General features: G+C 39.3%; 1 protein-coding gene across 5 annotated transcripts in view; it reads right to left on the bottom strand.

Annotated features, from left to right (window-relative positions):
- Positions 1-1,991: 1,991 nt before the first annotated feature.
- Positions 1,992-16,264, bottom strand: part of ZNF518A (zinc finger protein 518A) — a 43,658-nt gene continuing 29,385 nt past the window's right edge. The window contains exons 1-3 of one of the 5 annotated variants that reach the window (XM_068688133.1): positions 11,027-11,307; positions 9,457-9,575; positions 1,992-7,672 (exon numbers count right to left, since the gene is read on the bottom strand). In XM_068688133.1, coding sequence (XP_068544234.1) covers positions 2,903-7,552 — 4,650 coding nt within the window. In that variant the 5' untranslated portion in view covers positions 7,553-7,672; positions 9,457-9,575; positions 11,027-11,307 and the 3' untranslated portion in view covers positions 1,992-2,902. Of the gene's footprint in view, positions 7,673-9,456; positions 9,576-10,374; positions 10,992-11,026; positions 11,308-16,264 lie in introns of those variants that run through there. The other 4 variants (XM_068688134.1, XM_068688135.1, XM_068688138.1 and 1 more) reach the window with 4 other exon arrangements.

The following is a 16,264-nucleotide window of genomic DNA, read 5'->3' as shown; positions in this document are numbered from 1 at the left end:
AATGAAGCATTACAGAGGAGCTCATACAAAAGAATTCTATATTCAGAACAGTACTTGAGCAATGTGTACTAAATAATACGAGGACATAATTAAGAGTGGAAAACAAAATATTAACTCACTGCTTATGGATAAGTAACAATTCTCTGCACTGAATGTGATGGATGTCCATAGATAAAGTACACATGACAATGAAATAATATTGTATAAAGCAAACTTATTTCAGCATTTGCTAACGTTACAGAGCTCTTTTTTTCACAGAATTGTTGAAGGTTCTCCAGGAAAAAAAAAAAAAAGTCCAATCAACCACAGTTGTCACTCTCGTGATTCATCAATTTCATCAATGTAGAGAAAAACCCTTGAACTCTATAGCAGAGCCTCTACCTCAGCGCTATGGCAAAATCCAGAATTCAGAGGTTAAATTTCAAAATTTATGACAGCAAGCTGAGACAGCCTATAGATCCTTCCTAGCTTAAGACTTCCTTATCCTTTCCTAATGATGTTTATTTCTAACACACTGCCTCACCCCTACATTACAATAGCCTTCTTCAAAGATCCTAGCCAAATTCACATCAGAGCTCCAGCCTGCTGTGCAGCACAAAATGAGCTGATTTTGATACAGAACACACACCAACTTCATTTTCACCCAAACTATGCTGCCTTGACTGGCTCCCATAGTTCAGTTGACTCCCATACATAACTCACTAACTACAAACTGGCACGGACCTTCCTGCCAACAGACACATCAAGGAAAAAAATAAAAGTAATTCTTTCAAAATCATTTTCATTATAACTTTTTAAAATGCAATCTAATTCTAATTCTGTTGCCAGTGACATCCCTAAGAGACTGAATTATTTCACTGGTAGCATGTCAGTCTTGACTTTCACTGTATGGAAATAGGCACAGAAAGCCACCATTCGACTTGCACAAAACCTAAAGTCTCAGTGATTTAAGTGACCAGCCTTCCCCAAGTCCAGTACTCAATTTTGACAGTTTTTTATGTTGTGAAACTGACCTGCACACCTTCCTATACTTGGGCAAAAACATACGTAACCTTCCTTTACTTGGGCAAAACTTTGACTACACTTCTGCATTTGTTGAGCACAGCACTCAGCTACAACGCCAGAAGAGCCACTGCTTACTGAATGTGCCTGCTGACAGAGATAAGGCTGGCTTCAATTAAACCTTGCTGTATTCCTCACCAATGGAAAATCCGTAATTGCACAGGGTAGATAGAAGAATCTTCCACAGCATGTTTACTTGAATAGTGTAGGTGGGTCCCATCACTCCATGCAGCCTCAGGATCACCCCACCTGACCTTGCAGATAGTATATCAGTAAGTTATTCAAGGTTTTCATGAAGCCCTTAGGACATGGCCAACGACGAGTGACACCATCAAGTACAAGGGAAGATGTGAATTGTAGAGTGCCTCATCTCGGAACCAAACTGCTTGTAAAGACTGATACAAACACCAGGTGCCATGTGCTAAGGGCACTCCCACTGAATCTAGCCTCTGTGTTCACTTAGAATCCAGAAGATAAACCCTCTAAACATAATAATCACTACGCGTAATAAGGACCCTCAGTCGTATACTCTCAGTTACTATAGATCTGATAAGGTCCTTTGTTTATGTAAACAGAAACTTTAAAAAAATGTGACTCATATTCTCCTTTCTTTATCCCTAAAACTACAAAGAGGAAACAAGCAGGTTCCTGGGAGTATTACCCTACTAACCATCAAAATGAGGACAGAATAGCTGAAGCCTTGGTTTTGCAAAATCCCCAGTACCATAAAAGGTTCATCTGAATAAGCAACAGGAGAATACCACGTAATCATTATGGGGACAGATTACATGCACCTGGAATAAAATTGTAATTACACAGGCCATTATGGTGCCTTGCACTGCTGGCCTTCCTACAGGGTTTGTGGCAGCCATAGTATATAACAAAACCAGAAGTATTTTCTATAAATGCTCACAGTCATATTCTGAAAATACAAGTTATAGCAAATTTAATAGGAACAGAATCAATACAGGTTAGGAATGTTCACCATTCTGAAACACCATATACATTATGAATATATATATAGTATATTTTCAGCTGATTCCATTCTCAAGCTCACCGTATTAACACAATTGTAACATGTTTTATTAATTTATATGAAAAATACTTCACTAAGAAAGTAGACAAACTGCACAGAAATAGTACAAGTGTCATGTGCATAGCAATATAGCTTAAAGCATTCACATATGGCTTTGTTTAAATGAAACTATTGGGAAAATGGCCCTGTTTGGACCTCTGCTTACACAGTTGACATAATGTAAACTGCTTCACATCTTTTAGGCACTTGCTAAAGATAGTGTTCAATCCCTGAAAAGCAAAATCAAAAGCTAACAAGTGAAAATAACAACAAAAATTCCAGGATAACAACTGTGTAGTTGACCAAAAAAAAAAAAAAATTTAGTAGTGCGTGCACAGAATTGAAAAAAAAAAGGGAGAGGGGAAAAAATTTCTGTGCAAGAATCATATCAAATAACTGAAAAGTATAAAAATATTTACATGTTTTGATTTTTTAAATATGTACAGAAGCCCTGAAGACTCATTTTACAGAATAAAAATATAGGACAGGAGAGTAGTAACAAAAAATAATATATATTTTTTTATGGAATTGTATTTGCAGTTAGTTACAAGTTATCTAAACCACAAAGTTCCTTGATGTATCTAAAAGCTCAATGGCAACAGAGAATCTGTTTTTCCTTTTAAAATACAAGCACTTTGCATTATTTTTAAATTTCAGTTACAATACTGAAATACAAAACAATTTGTGTATCATAATTTAAATTGATTCTAAAAAGCTGTGATGCATGATAGTTAAGTTTTATTTTCCTCACTGGTCATCATTACATTACATTAACGAATTCCAATCTCGAGTAGCCTCCATCAGATGCCTCTGTCCATGTCCTACCCAATTATCCTGATTGTCAAATATTCTACCACAAAACCAGCAGCTAAACTTAGCTTTCAAGGTATTATCAGAGGTAGTTTTCACAATCTGATAATTGTTTTTGCTAGTCTTTTTCAGTGTCAATTTTAATACAAATCTTTCTTTTACAGGGCTAATAGGTTTTACTGTCTTGTGCCTCTTTTGAGAAAGATCATCAGTAGTTACATCCAAACTATTGCAGAAGGCTGGCTCCAGAAGTGCTTCAATAGTTCTTTTTGACAATGAAACCTTAAGAACATGTCCCTTAAATTTAGCAATGGTTTTCATTACATTTACAACTTCTGGAACATCTGCATCAGGATGGTTAAGCACAACAACTGGTTGATTTCTCCGAGGGCATTTTACAAGCTGTTTAGAATTAAAAGGAAGTAGTTTCAAAGTCCTCACAGTTTCTTTTGATGCCCTTGGTTTGTAAGGGCCACCTGATTCACTAACAACTTGAGCTTGATTCTTTTCCTTACACTTTCTGTGCAATGTTGCTTTCTTTCTTGGAGGTTCTCTGCAATTATCCTTGCATTTCCGTTTGAAATTGTTTCTTTGTAAAACCACAGTTTCCGAACTTTCAGGCCCAGTTTGCTTTAAGCGAGATTTTACTTTTGCCACTCTGTTCCGGGTGCGCCATGTGGACTTCTGACTACCACAGTTATTCCTGTTGTTAGCAGTTATTACTTGTGTACTCTCTGCAGAACCTTTTCGCAACCACGTCCCTGCAGGTTTGGTAGAATATACAGGTTCTACAGAAGGAATACGACATGCTGGATTAGAGTTTGCCAAAGAGGCATTTGCTGGCATTAACCTACCTGGTAAGATTAAGGCATCATTAGAAGTAAGATTAGTCTGTTTCTGTGCTAGTGCAGGAGTAAGGGACTGCAAGTTATCCAACTGTAGTGAGGGCACTGAGTTGTTCACTGACTGATTGGTATCAGTCAGCGTATCTGAAGAAGTCTTAATTTTCAGCAAAAGCTTTTGTTGCATGGCTCCAGTTTTCTTTGGTTGACAGTTTTGACAATGAGCACTCTCCTGAAAAACACTATGTTTACGTACTTCAGGTTTGTTTGGTGTCATACATTGCAGGAAAACTGCCTGCTGTCCATCAGGCAAAAGTGCATAAACATGTTTCTGTTTCATTTCCTGTTGTTTTACTGACTCCACAGAACCAAAGACAGCATCCTGCTGCTCTGGTAACACTTTCACAGAAGAAATTCCTTTCATAGATGACTCTGATGAGTTTGTAATTACAAAAGGTCCTTTGAATGATGTGCTATTCAGTGAGTCATTTGCTGGATGATGTGCTCTCCTACTACAGGAACTTCTTATGCCTCTGAAGCTGTCATTTTTCCGCTCCACTTTTGAAGCTGGTATGGTTATTTTACCATATTCTCTGGATGCGACACTCGCTAAAACCTGAGAACTATCACTACGGACATTTGCAACTGTTCCAATTGCCCCACTGAAAGTCAGTATCACTCCAGGTCCTTTATTTAAAACAAAAGAAGCAGGTACACCTTTAGTTGCATGACTATCAAATGAACTGGTTGACGGAAGAGATTTTCCTGAAACAACCTGCAGTCCAGGCTGGTTAGCAAGATGCAAAGGAACAAAAAATCCTGGAGATGACTGAACTAAAACAGTTTTCTTCTGTTCCTGAAGAACTGGAGAAAAGCTGCTAGGATTTGGGGTTGTTGACTGTACTTCTTCTTTTACTAGTTGCTGTGTTGTGATTCCATCTGTATGAGTTTTAAGTGATGCACCAACACCTGGAGATCTGGATATTATATGCACTCCCTGTGAATCTAATGATATTCTGGGTAGCCTTTTTTCTTTCCTACAATGTGTACCTTCATTTGTGCTACAGCTTGTGTTCAACTCTCTCTTACATAAATGAAAACCAGCATTAGTAGGAGGCCTCTGAAAACCACATGCGGTTGCTGAGCTTTTTAAGTGTGCAAAGGCTTTATTCCCTGTCTCATGACTAGAAAGATGACTAGAAAGCAGCTTGTCAGAATGAAGTTTTATGCAGTTATTTGACTTGCTGTGGGATTCTTGCTGAGTAGTTGCTTTCACTTTTAACACATCTTGCAATAACTGGTTTATTTCAGGCGATAAATAATGAGCTGCCTGTTCACTCTGCAATGAGAAAACAGATGTGATTTTAGGCATTAAGACCGAGTTAACAGAATCAGATCCATTTTCCTGGAATTTCTCAGTTACATTCTCAAAGTCTTGATGTATGTTAGCATCCAAATACTGCTGGCCATTACGCTGGTCTTCCACAAAACACTCTCTGTCAATAACACATTTAGATTGGCCTTTAGAAAACACAGAGTTATTCTTAGTGTTCATGTATCCATAAGTTTTAATATTTGATTCGTCTGATACAATTTGTTCTTGTTTTAAGCCTTTGATGGACTCTGGATATGAATATGAAGACGCAGATTCAATTCTGTTTTGAAAAGAAACTGTTTGGCTGGATATAAATTCTTTAGATTTGTCATCTGTTGACATCCAAAAGCTACACTGATTATCTGAAGAATCCATTTTAGAATAATTATGAAAAGACAGCAACCCTTCATTAGAAGAATCAACTGAATGTGAATAACAGAGATCACTATTTCCAATACCATTGTTCAGGCCACCATGTTGCATTTTCAATTCAGAAAAGAAGGGCATTTTCATATGGTCATAGTGACTCCCATTTGTAATAGTGGGTGGTAATACCTGAGGATGACTTGGAGGACTATGGTTTCCCCATGAGATGTTACTTCGAGATTCAATTTTTGTCACCTCATCACATGGAGATACAGTTGAGCCCAACTTCATTGGCAAGTGATACGAATTTTTTCCTACAGCTACATTAGAAGGTGCTACAGTTTGAGAAAGACTCCTACCATACAATAAGGAGTTATTTTGTTTTTCCACTTCTGGTTTTCCTGAAGAAGGAACAGAAGAAAACAGAGGAGAGGGTAAAGTGTGAATGGAATTGTTCTTTACGGTTGACTGGTCAGTAACATTTGGTATAGCACCTAAAGACAAACTACAAGGATCATCAGTCTGTATCAAAGGAGTTGTAGAGCCATCTTTAAGAGAATGAGCTTTCTGACCCAACACATGCAAGTTTTGCTTACTTGTAGGTAATAATTTTATAACAATATGTTGTTTTCCATCTACCATTTTAAATCCCATAAATTTAGCACTGTAATTTGCTGGTACAGATATTTTATTGTTTTTCACCATCAATACCGTGGGCCCAGGAATGGCATTTTTCAATAATCCCAGGCTGAAGCTTGTTCCATCATCTGCTTTATTGTATTGTGCAGCAGTAGCAGAGAGCATTCCACCTGTGAAGTTATGCTTTTCAGTATACATAATTCGATCTTTTTCTTCATTTGTTTCCACGTCTCTCATACACTGGTTCAACTCATCCAATTTTGGTTGAATTTTGTTCACACTTCTTAGCACTTGGGAACTTTTTTCTCCAGTTTTGTCACTTCCACTGATTATTTTTTTCCGTCTCCAGAGAGGTTTTTTCGATGTTCCCGTTTTACACCTTCTTAACACAAGCTTTAGTCCTGCTGGAGTCTTCACTATTCTTTTTTCACATTTATCCTTTTCCAGTTGTTCTTTTGCATACAAGTGGTCTCTATGCAAAGATATAATGTGTTTAAAAAGATAATCTTTCCGTTGTGTTCTGTAACTGCAATACTGACAACCAAAAGGAAACACGCTGTTATGGAAAACAACATGTTTCTGGAACTCCTCTTTTGTAAAGCTTATGTGATGGCATTTTCCACATTTATATGGAAGCTCATTATGTCTGTGAATGTGCTGAACAAATGTGCCCACATCCTGGGTAGAAAACCCACATTTTTCACATTGAAAGTGACCATTTACACAATGCTTTGATGTGAAGTGTTTTGTCAAATCAAACAAAGTGTACATATGCTCATCATTACAGAGCTCACATTTCACTAAAGTGCTGCGATGGGTGCGTCTATGCTGTTTAAATGACTGAAAGTCATTAGCTGAGAAGTTACACATTTCACAAGGATACAAAGGCAACTCGCCATAGTGTAACAGCTGAAAATGTTTCTGTAGGTCATTTGGGCTGTATCTAACATTATCCTCACACTTCGTACAAGTGAAATTCAGTATCTTTGCTGTAGTTTTCAGCCCTTCTTCAAATTGCACTTCTGGTATATTCTGTACTTTGCTTCCCTCTGAACAAATGGGACTGCTTCCATTCACTTTCTCCAGATTTACTGACTTCCTTGCAGTTTGCTCTTTACACTGAAATAGTTTTCTAAACCTATCTACTTCATGTTTCATTAACACTTCATTTGGAATGTTCACTTTGGGTAAAACAATCTTCACATTCTTTAGTTCATAGGAGAGACTGACATCTAAAATTGCTGGTCGAGTCATCACACTTAAAGGATCATTCCCCAATGCTTTTTCCAAAGTAGTATCCATATAAAGATTATTTGCAGCATTGTGATTTAATAAATTAATTTGCTCTTTATCATGAAAAAAATGGCCCTTTTCAGATGGCATGATTTCACAGGTATTCCTTTTCTTTAAGTGGATTCTTGAGATTAGGCTTAGTTCCTGCAGCAAACAAGACTACTGTGCTGAGTTATCCTCAGTGTTCTACAACTTCCCCATTTTATTCTCCTGAAATTAGAAAACAAATACAATATTACTTTTAAAACTAATGCACTAATAGAGATATGACCTCTACCAACACACAGAAGAAAATAATCACCACAATCATACACAATGAACGGCTACCTCTCGTCTCACACAAGGTCTGAAGTAGTCGATGGATAAAAACCACATTTCTCACCATGTGGTTCCTGGGTATAAATTAATCTTTATGGAACATGGGGTACGACTGGTAACAGTACTTCCACATGGATTAAGAAACTCAAAGAGGTATGGTCAGCACCATTCTCTCTACAGACTTTGTGTCAGTGTTCCTGCAACAGACTACACTGACAATTTGTAACAGCTCAAGTTTATGCTCCAACACTTCTATGTCAGCATAAAATCAGTAGAAATGGAATAGCACCGAAAATAATTTGACTTTGAAAAGTGAAACTGGAAAGGAACAAGAACTGCCTCTTCCCTAGCATTTTTTTTAGTAAAAACTCTTTCTGTAATAGAAAAGTAAGAGCTACACTTTAATAGCAAAAGTAAGTAAAGCATTGGCTGAAATCTGATCAGCAGCTTTCTCTCTGCTATTCCCTGCCCGCCCCAAAGCAACACAGACTTGGAACTCATTAGATCATCCTATTTATTCACATTCAAACTGAAAGAATGATCACATCCTCTCCCTCACTGTGATGAAGTACAAGAGCTGCTTCTAGAGCTCCAGACCATTATAAGCATCACCACTGAGGTCTCCCAAATATCTTCCCATAGACCTGTGAGAAGGAATTATCTAGCATTAAGCACATCAATACCCAACAGAAAGAAAGCAAAGACTAAAAAATAATCCAGGCCATGCTCATTTATCGTAGTAAGAAAAGCAGAACACATTTGTTTGTTTTAGCATATGTTTTATTGCATACCTTCAAAAACATTATTAGCATTTCTACAGGATTCTTGAAAATGATTTCAATGACATTTCACATTCAAAACAAACAAACAAACAAACAACACAACAGACACAAACACACACCCTTTGGGAATATTTCCAAATTAATCATTTTAGGTACAGGAGATAAATAATATATAAGTATTATATAAAATAAATGACACTTGTCCTGTTTTCCACACAGGAGATTAAAACATAGGGTACTGCTCTGCTTTGAATGTTAAGAAAATAACAACCCATCTGCATTATGCTCCATTTTCACCAATAGAGTGTTGTACAACAATACTTTCTCTTGTCAGCAGTAAGTTCTTTATTTGAACAGGAGCAACTTAAACTCCCAGATAAAGTGACCAAAACATGACTTGAACTTCTTGGCTGAATAACTTTTTTACTACAGAGGTGCAACACATGAAGATTACAGGTTGCATCATGCAATGTGTCATCTTGACAGTAGCTATCTATCATTCAGACTGGAATGCTATACCTGCAAATACTGAAACCTGAAATATTTATGCAATTAATGCTATAAAAATTTCAAGTGAATGCAGCATTCTTCAGGGAACAACCCACAGGCTTCTAACACAGGGCCAATATGGTCCTCAACTGGGCAACATTTCCCCACCTAGACAGAACATTTGTGATCAGCAAAGAATCTCAGGTGAAAATATCTAAGCCTGATTTGAGACCTCCTTAAACCACACAAATTACAATTTAGCTGTGTTATTACTGGACAGCATGCAACTACTGACAAGCACCTGCAACTCAACAAATAAAATTATTGACTAGAAACATTTAACTAGTAAAAATAAAGTCCCAAGGATCTTTAGATTTACTTTATGAAAGAAGACGCCAGACTTACTCATTAAGAAAAGACTTCAATTCTTCACCAGCCTTTTACATATTTTTCCACACACATAGAAGAGGTAAATACATAAAAATCAGAAAAGGCCACGGTCAGGAGAAATACTGAAAAAAGGTCTAGAAACAAAAAGAAAGATATTTTAAAAAGTGTAAATACAATCATGACTAAAGAAATAAGCTGAAAACCACAAAATCTTCACAATCTCACATATGGTGCACTTTTAATGTACTGAAGAACTGAAAAGCTGTAAATATGTACTGTGTGCTCTCCCGGGAGGTAACACCATCAGCTACAACCTAAATTCCAAATTCACGAGTCAGATTAAAAGCAGCCAGCAAACCCCTCCTCACTGGGCATGTTCTGACCTTCACTGTATTAATGCTCCTCCAGTGTCCCTAACTGCGGCAAGTGAAAATGTACGGGGACTTAAAAAGATGACAGAAAGCAGCAACCGGCACCTGAGCCCTTCAAACTTGAACTCGGAAAAAAATTAACCTTTTCTTAAGCAAAAACACTGCAAAATTATAAATCCTATAACAACCCCCCTCCTCCCCCCACCAAAAAAAAAAAAAAAGCCCAACTAGAATTCTCTAGAAAGTTTCACAAAAGCCAGAGAAGAATACTACTTTCACAGTGTATGAAGTAGATTATAAAGCAAAAATAACAAATACAAAACCTGAACATACATCAGTGTGAGCCACAGATAACTCATATGGAAAAAAAAATCCTAAGCACAAGCCTAAGTAACCGCTTAAAGCTTTACGCCTCGATTTTCTTCCCCCCCAAAAACGCTCCCAAACGTCACTATTTTGTTTTTAAACGGGACAGATGGAGAAAACAAGAGGTTTTAGCTACAGACTTGGAGCGAGAGAGAAGTGACAGCTAAGAGCAATCCAGCCACCCGCCGCCAGGTACCTTTGCGCTAAAGTTTCTCCGTCCCGAACAAGCCCAGCGGCTGGGGACGCGGCTCGGGGCGGGCAGGCAGCGCTTCCCAGCGCCCTGCGAGCCCGGCCACGCTCCCCAGTTCCCCTCAGCCTGCTCGCCCCAGCAGCACGGGGCAGAAGCGCCGCTCCTCCTGCACACGGAGCTGCCGGCAGACCCCGACGGAGCCCCGAGCGGCCGCTCCCCGCTGAGGAGCCTCCCCGCGGGCGGCTGCGGCCCGCGGGGGAAAGTGGGGGGGGAGAGGGGGGGGGCGGCGGCGCCCCCCGGCCCCCGCAGCCCCTCAGCAGCCGGTGCCGCCCGCACGGCCCCAGGGGGCGCAGCGCCGCCCGCGGCGGGGCGGAGGGATACGGCGCCAGGCCGGGGGGCGCCGCCATGCGCTGCGGCTCTGAGGCACTGCCCGCAGCCGCCCCCCGCTGCTCCCGGGCCGCCCCCGCAGCCATTCGGGGTGGAGGGGGCGCGAGGGACTATTTCACGCCTTGCCCCCCCTCCCCCGGCCCGACCACCACTTTTCTGCCCCGCCGGGCTCGCACCGCCCGCCCGCTCCTCGCCGCCGCGATGAGCCACGAGGCGCTGCCCGCTCCCCGCACGCACAGCCCCGGTGTCCCCCCCTCCCTGGCGGGGTTACCTCGCCCGTCCCCGCGGCCCGGCGCGGCGCTGTCGGCGGCCATAACAGTTTCCATCCGGGGACTGCGCGGCCGCGAGTACGGCGGTGGGGGCGGCCGCGGCGGAGGGATACGCGTTCACCTGGGGCCGGAGGACGGCGGCCGACGAGGCCCAGGAGGGGGCAGTGAAGAGGGGTGGTGATGGCGCCGCCCCCAGGAGGGACGGGAGCGCCTGCAGGGATCGGAGTCAGCGCTGCTCTCTTCCCTGCTTCCTCCTCCTCTTCCTCAGCCGGCCGCTTGGGGCTGGCCCCGAGCCCCCTTCAGCGTTGGGCGACAGCCCCGAGCCGTGGGCGTCGCTGGAGCACGGGGCTGGGCCCTGTTAATGCTTTCGGGTCAAGTGCGTGTGCAATGCCATGGCCCTGTGCTGGGAGAGAATCCTCGAGAAACGATTCCCATCGTAACATGTTAAAAGAAAGGCCCCTGCCCGGGGTCCGGCCTGGACAAAGAGTTGCTGAGGCGCGCACACACCATACCTAAGTGGGTGGCTGTGGGAAACAGCAGTAAGGGCAATTAGAAGTTGATAATGTACCTTGGTATGCTTTCATACGCTCAAAATAACACAAAAAAAAAAAAAAAATCTGAGCTGAGAATCTCAACAACAGAAAGATTTGCTTGGTTAGTGACACAACATCACATACACTGAGAAGAGGGCTGAGCGGCACGTGGTAGTAGTAGGGTGCACCAACCCTCTGTGCTAAGTTAAAGCGCACGGAAAGGTGCGTGTATCACCAACACACGTGAGGGTACACATGAAAGAGGAAATTCGGATGTACCATGGCCAAAAAGGGGCCAAGAGCCATGGCAGAAATAAACTGTTAAGATGAATTGCATGCCAAGAGGACATTGAAAAGGAAGGCCCTTCTAGGCTTATGAGAGAGCATTCAAAAATGAAAAGCAAAGAGTAGAAAGGTTTAGGTTCCCAAAAGAAGGTTCCCATAAACATGACAAATTCTTCTTCAGAAATCTTGTCACATCTTACTAATCATAATAAAGTTTAAGAAATACACAACTTTTTTGTTCAAAATCAAATATAAGAACAAGGATGAATGTTTCTGTCTTTATGTGTGTACGTATACTAAGGATCCATTAAAATGAACATATTTTTAATTCTTCAATTCAGCCTGACATCATTTATTTCCCTTGTGTCCTTGACTAAGAGAAAATGAATAGAAACCATTTGGGGGCGGGTTTTTTTGGCCCTAAATAATATCTTCAGGAACAGAATTATATCATTCATGGTTCTACTACACCCAAATGAAGCAGTCTGTGCCAAAAGCAAGCAAAAAATGTACTAATGATTTGCATGCAAGTCTTCAAATTGTTCTTCTGGCCTCTAATTCATTATGTTTTTCTAAATAGTCAGAATTGGCAATTGCAAATATGTGTCCATACTGTTTTGGAGGATCTGAAAACTAACTACAACTGGAAAAAAAGAAAAGGAGAGAGAGAGGGTATTGTTCTGGTTGCAGCCCTAAAGTGGGAAAAGATAACAGGAAAGAGTTATCATGAAAAACATCAGTCTGACAAGAAGCTACAGCATCAAATTTGTGTTAGAATGTTAATTTTCCTAATCTGGCAATGAAAATACACATCGTGTTGTCAGTTATATATCCCAACCTTTCATTTATATACATATATCTTTCATATATATTTTTTATATTTATATATATATTATTCATATATTATATATATATATATATATATATTCAAGCACAAAAACAAACATTTTATCTGTAGTATATCAGTTTGTAATACAAATTTAGACCACATAGAGATGTCAAGCACAGGTGAGGGAAAAAAAAAGCACCTGCAAGATGACACTACAAAGAGAAAGAAAGACTATGGTCTAATTTGTCTTATACTTCAAGATTGTTTGCAGCACAGGAGGAGTCAGAAGAAAAATGACATCAAAACGCATGGTTACAACAATACATTTGTCTGGAGAAAAAAAAAAAAAAAAAAAAGTGAGAATGAATCTGATGAAAAACAGCAAAAATGTTGATGTTATATAATAGCTTCTCCCAAAATTAATGAAAGAGCTCTTTAGTCATATGAGTTAGTATCCACAAAACCTCCTCCAAAATTTCTAAGGATTTGTCTACAGCCTTCCCATCTGCAGGAATGCTGAGAACACCTTACAAGCCACGACAGCAGCACCTTCCTCAAAGACCTTTCTGAACTCATGCGCTCACCACTAAGGACATGACCAATGAATGCAACAGCTGCTGTCCTAACCACTCTCAGAGTAGAAACTAAACCAAAAGACATCAAGGAAATCCAAGTGAGACTGAAATCATAACTGCAGTTTTCTCAACTGCTTCAAAAACCAATGTCCAAAAGTGGAGAGCTCACACATTCTCTAAGTATCCTGATGCTGGCAGTCAAACCCCATGTGGCATCAGGTATGAATTGTGGCAGAGCACATGAATGCAAACTTTGGTATTTTTAAGTATTTAAGTGTTGTTACAACATGATTTCTTTCAAGTAGTAACAAGCACTGTCCTATTGTCCTATTTCAAGGATCAACCGAGGAGTGCTTCATGAGAACCAGAAGGCCTTTATATTCTTTTACATGAAGACAGATCACACATAATGCATCTGGACAGGCACGATACATCTTCATCACTGGCAAATTCCCAAGTTATTAAAAACCAAGCACTGAATCCACATAAGACAATTTCATTCCTTTATTCTTTTTTCAGAAGGTAAGTTTAATTTGGTCCAATTAACTATGTGAGATCCTGTGAAAAAGTTTCTCAATTGCAAGACAGTCTGTGCTCCGTGAAACATGCAATAATATTCCATTGTTGTTTTTACTTTTCAAAAAAAATGCTCTGACATCTGTAGCCAGTTTTTTTCTTCGGATCATTGGCTGTTGTCCCCAAAAACATATGTAAGCTGTGTAGTATTTTGGAAACTTTAACGGTATTTTTACTGTCCCACTGTACATTCATTACATTACAATTATTCTGCATCTGGAATAGCAACCAGCTACAGGACTTCCCATTACATGTGTCATTAGCATTAGTCTAGCATAAATGGGTAGGGCAACTGAGTGCAAATAGAATAGAAACCGCTGTAGCCAAACATTAAGAAACATTTCAAAACCAGCAGCTAAACCATTATGAAAACGATCTCCCAAGCTAAGGCTATGAAGTCTTCAAAACCCGTTTGGAAACATGCCAGAGTCAACCCTTTTCTTGCTAGGAAAGAAGTACTGCCTGTCATAATCAGGTGCCGATATCTGTGAAAAAGCTAGTGAACCTCACGTGCTGTTAACATACACCATTTAAGCAGCCTTCATAATGGGATTTTTGTTATTGTTGCTAATAGTTCTGTGTATGTGATTTTTTTAAACTCAAAACCCAGTCCTTTCTTCAAATACATCAGTGTCCCACAAACAATGGGAGTATCACAATTAGATGTCCAGCTTACTTATGGATAGCTGGAGGGATTGGATCGATTTATTCCTTTTTCTGCTGGACTATCAGAAATTACTTACATCAGAAATGAATCCATACCAAACAATTGGTAGTGACTTAAGGATTTCATCAGAAATACTCCAGAAAAATAAAAAATAAAAAGAGAATTCAATTTTGAAGTCTGTGCTGAAACAAGCACCAGACACAGATCACAAAATGAAGCTCAGGATCTCTCCATTTTATTAATGAGAATTTGATTACTTGTTTGCCTGAATTTGGTCACAGACATCAAAGAGCTTCTTTCGACTTAGAAACAATAACAAAGTGTTATTGCTAGTGCATTCCATGTTTGAACTAAAATGTGGAAATATTTGGCTAAAAATAAAAATAATATTTAATTCACATTTTCCCATTTGTCACAGGCATTCACATTTTCCTATTTGTCATAGGTTGACAACATATTCTACACATATCAACATATAAAAAAATAGACCAATCTGAAGAAGCCTTTTCATCTTTTAGTCTTGGTTCTCTCCCATTTTTTGTTCAATCTCACATGAACTTAAATTAATTTCTCTTTTTACAAATGTAACCAATGGTATGGGTGTCTTCATTTGAACTTGCAATATTAATGGTTATGGTTTAGATAGCTCTAAGACTGAATACACCACGAGAACCACTAAGAAAGATAAATTATTGATTTCTTTCACTGTTACAATGTCACTGTGAATGTGAAGGTAAATCAATAATGAGAATTCAGTGATGTTCAGGTATTAACAGTGATACGATTAGGTGTCAGCGTTAATACTGCTATGTTTACAAGACAAGGCATTGTGAAAAGGAAACCTTACCATTATGCTCTCCTACTGTTTTCACCAATGAAATGAAATCAGGATATTTATTATTAAAAATCAAACAAAACAAAACAAAAACACAGAGGAAAATTAAGATATTCATTTCCTTTGCTGACAGCTATGGATAGGAGACTGTACATTGCAAACTATTTGATCGTCAAAGCTAATAATCTTGTATATCAGAAAGCAGTTTCTCATTAAAAAGGCAGTTTTCTTATTTCCACAGTATATCGAAGTTTTATCTCAGAGAAAGATATATAGAACATCTCTTTTAATCATGTGGCAGCTCATTCATATAAGCATTGTTTCACATATACAACACTTTATGAATGAACTGAACTCCACCTAGTCAATGTAGCGTTTATTTTAACAAAAAGCACAGTTTGGAGCTTTTTGTAAGCAGATCAGTATGAAAATAATAGATTTGAAGAACAAACCCAAAAGGCTGGGTTAAACAGCTCTTATGTCAGAATACAGTAGTGAAAAAAGTGTAACATAAGTTAGCACCTTTAACAAGTGAACTAGTACAGTATAAAACAGAATAAATGTAATTTCTTTGAACCCTCCATTTATACCATGTTGTCTACCTGTAAGATAACAATATTTACAGGTCATACAGGAATTAAAAACAAACATTTAGCAGTATGATTACTTGTCTCAGACACTGGAGTCACAACAGACCTTTTCTGATTCCTATGAACTAGATATTCTTAAAAGAAATAGCAAATAGCAGAGGCATCTTGTTTGTTTTTTTCTTCTCTTAGTTCAAAGACTGTGCTCCTAGGTACTTGGCCAGCTAACAAGGCCTGCCATGTCAATTCCTAGCTATAAATTTTCTTCATCTAAGTACGTTTATTACATGCTTTCTTCCTGTAGAGATTTATCCCCTCTGCTAATATTGCCCTCCCAACTGTACCATGCAGGT

Source organism: Anas acuta, chromosome 7 (assembly GCF_963932015.1).
Source record: "Anas acuta chromosome 7, bAnaAcu1.1, whole genome shotgun sequence".
Lineage (NCBI taxonomy): Eukaryota > Metazoa > Chordata > Aves > Anseriformes > Anatidae > Anas > Anas acuta.
This window is presented reverse-complemented; position numbering and strand designations above follow the sequence as displayed.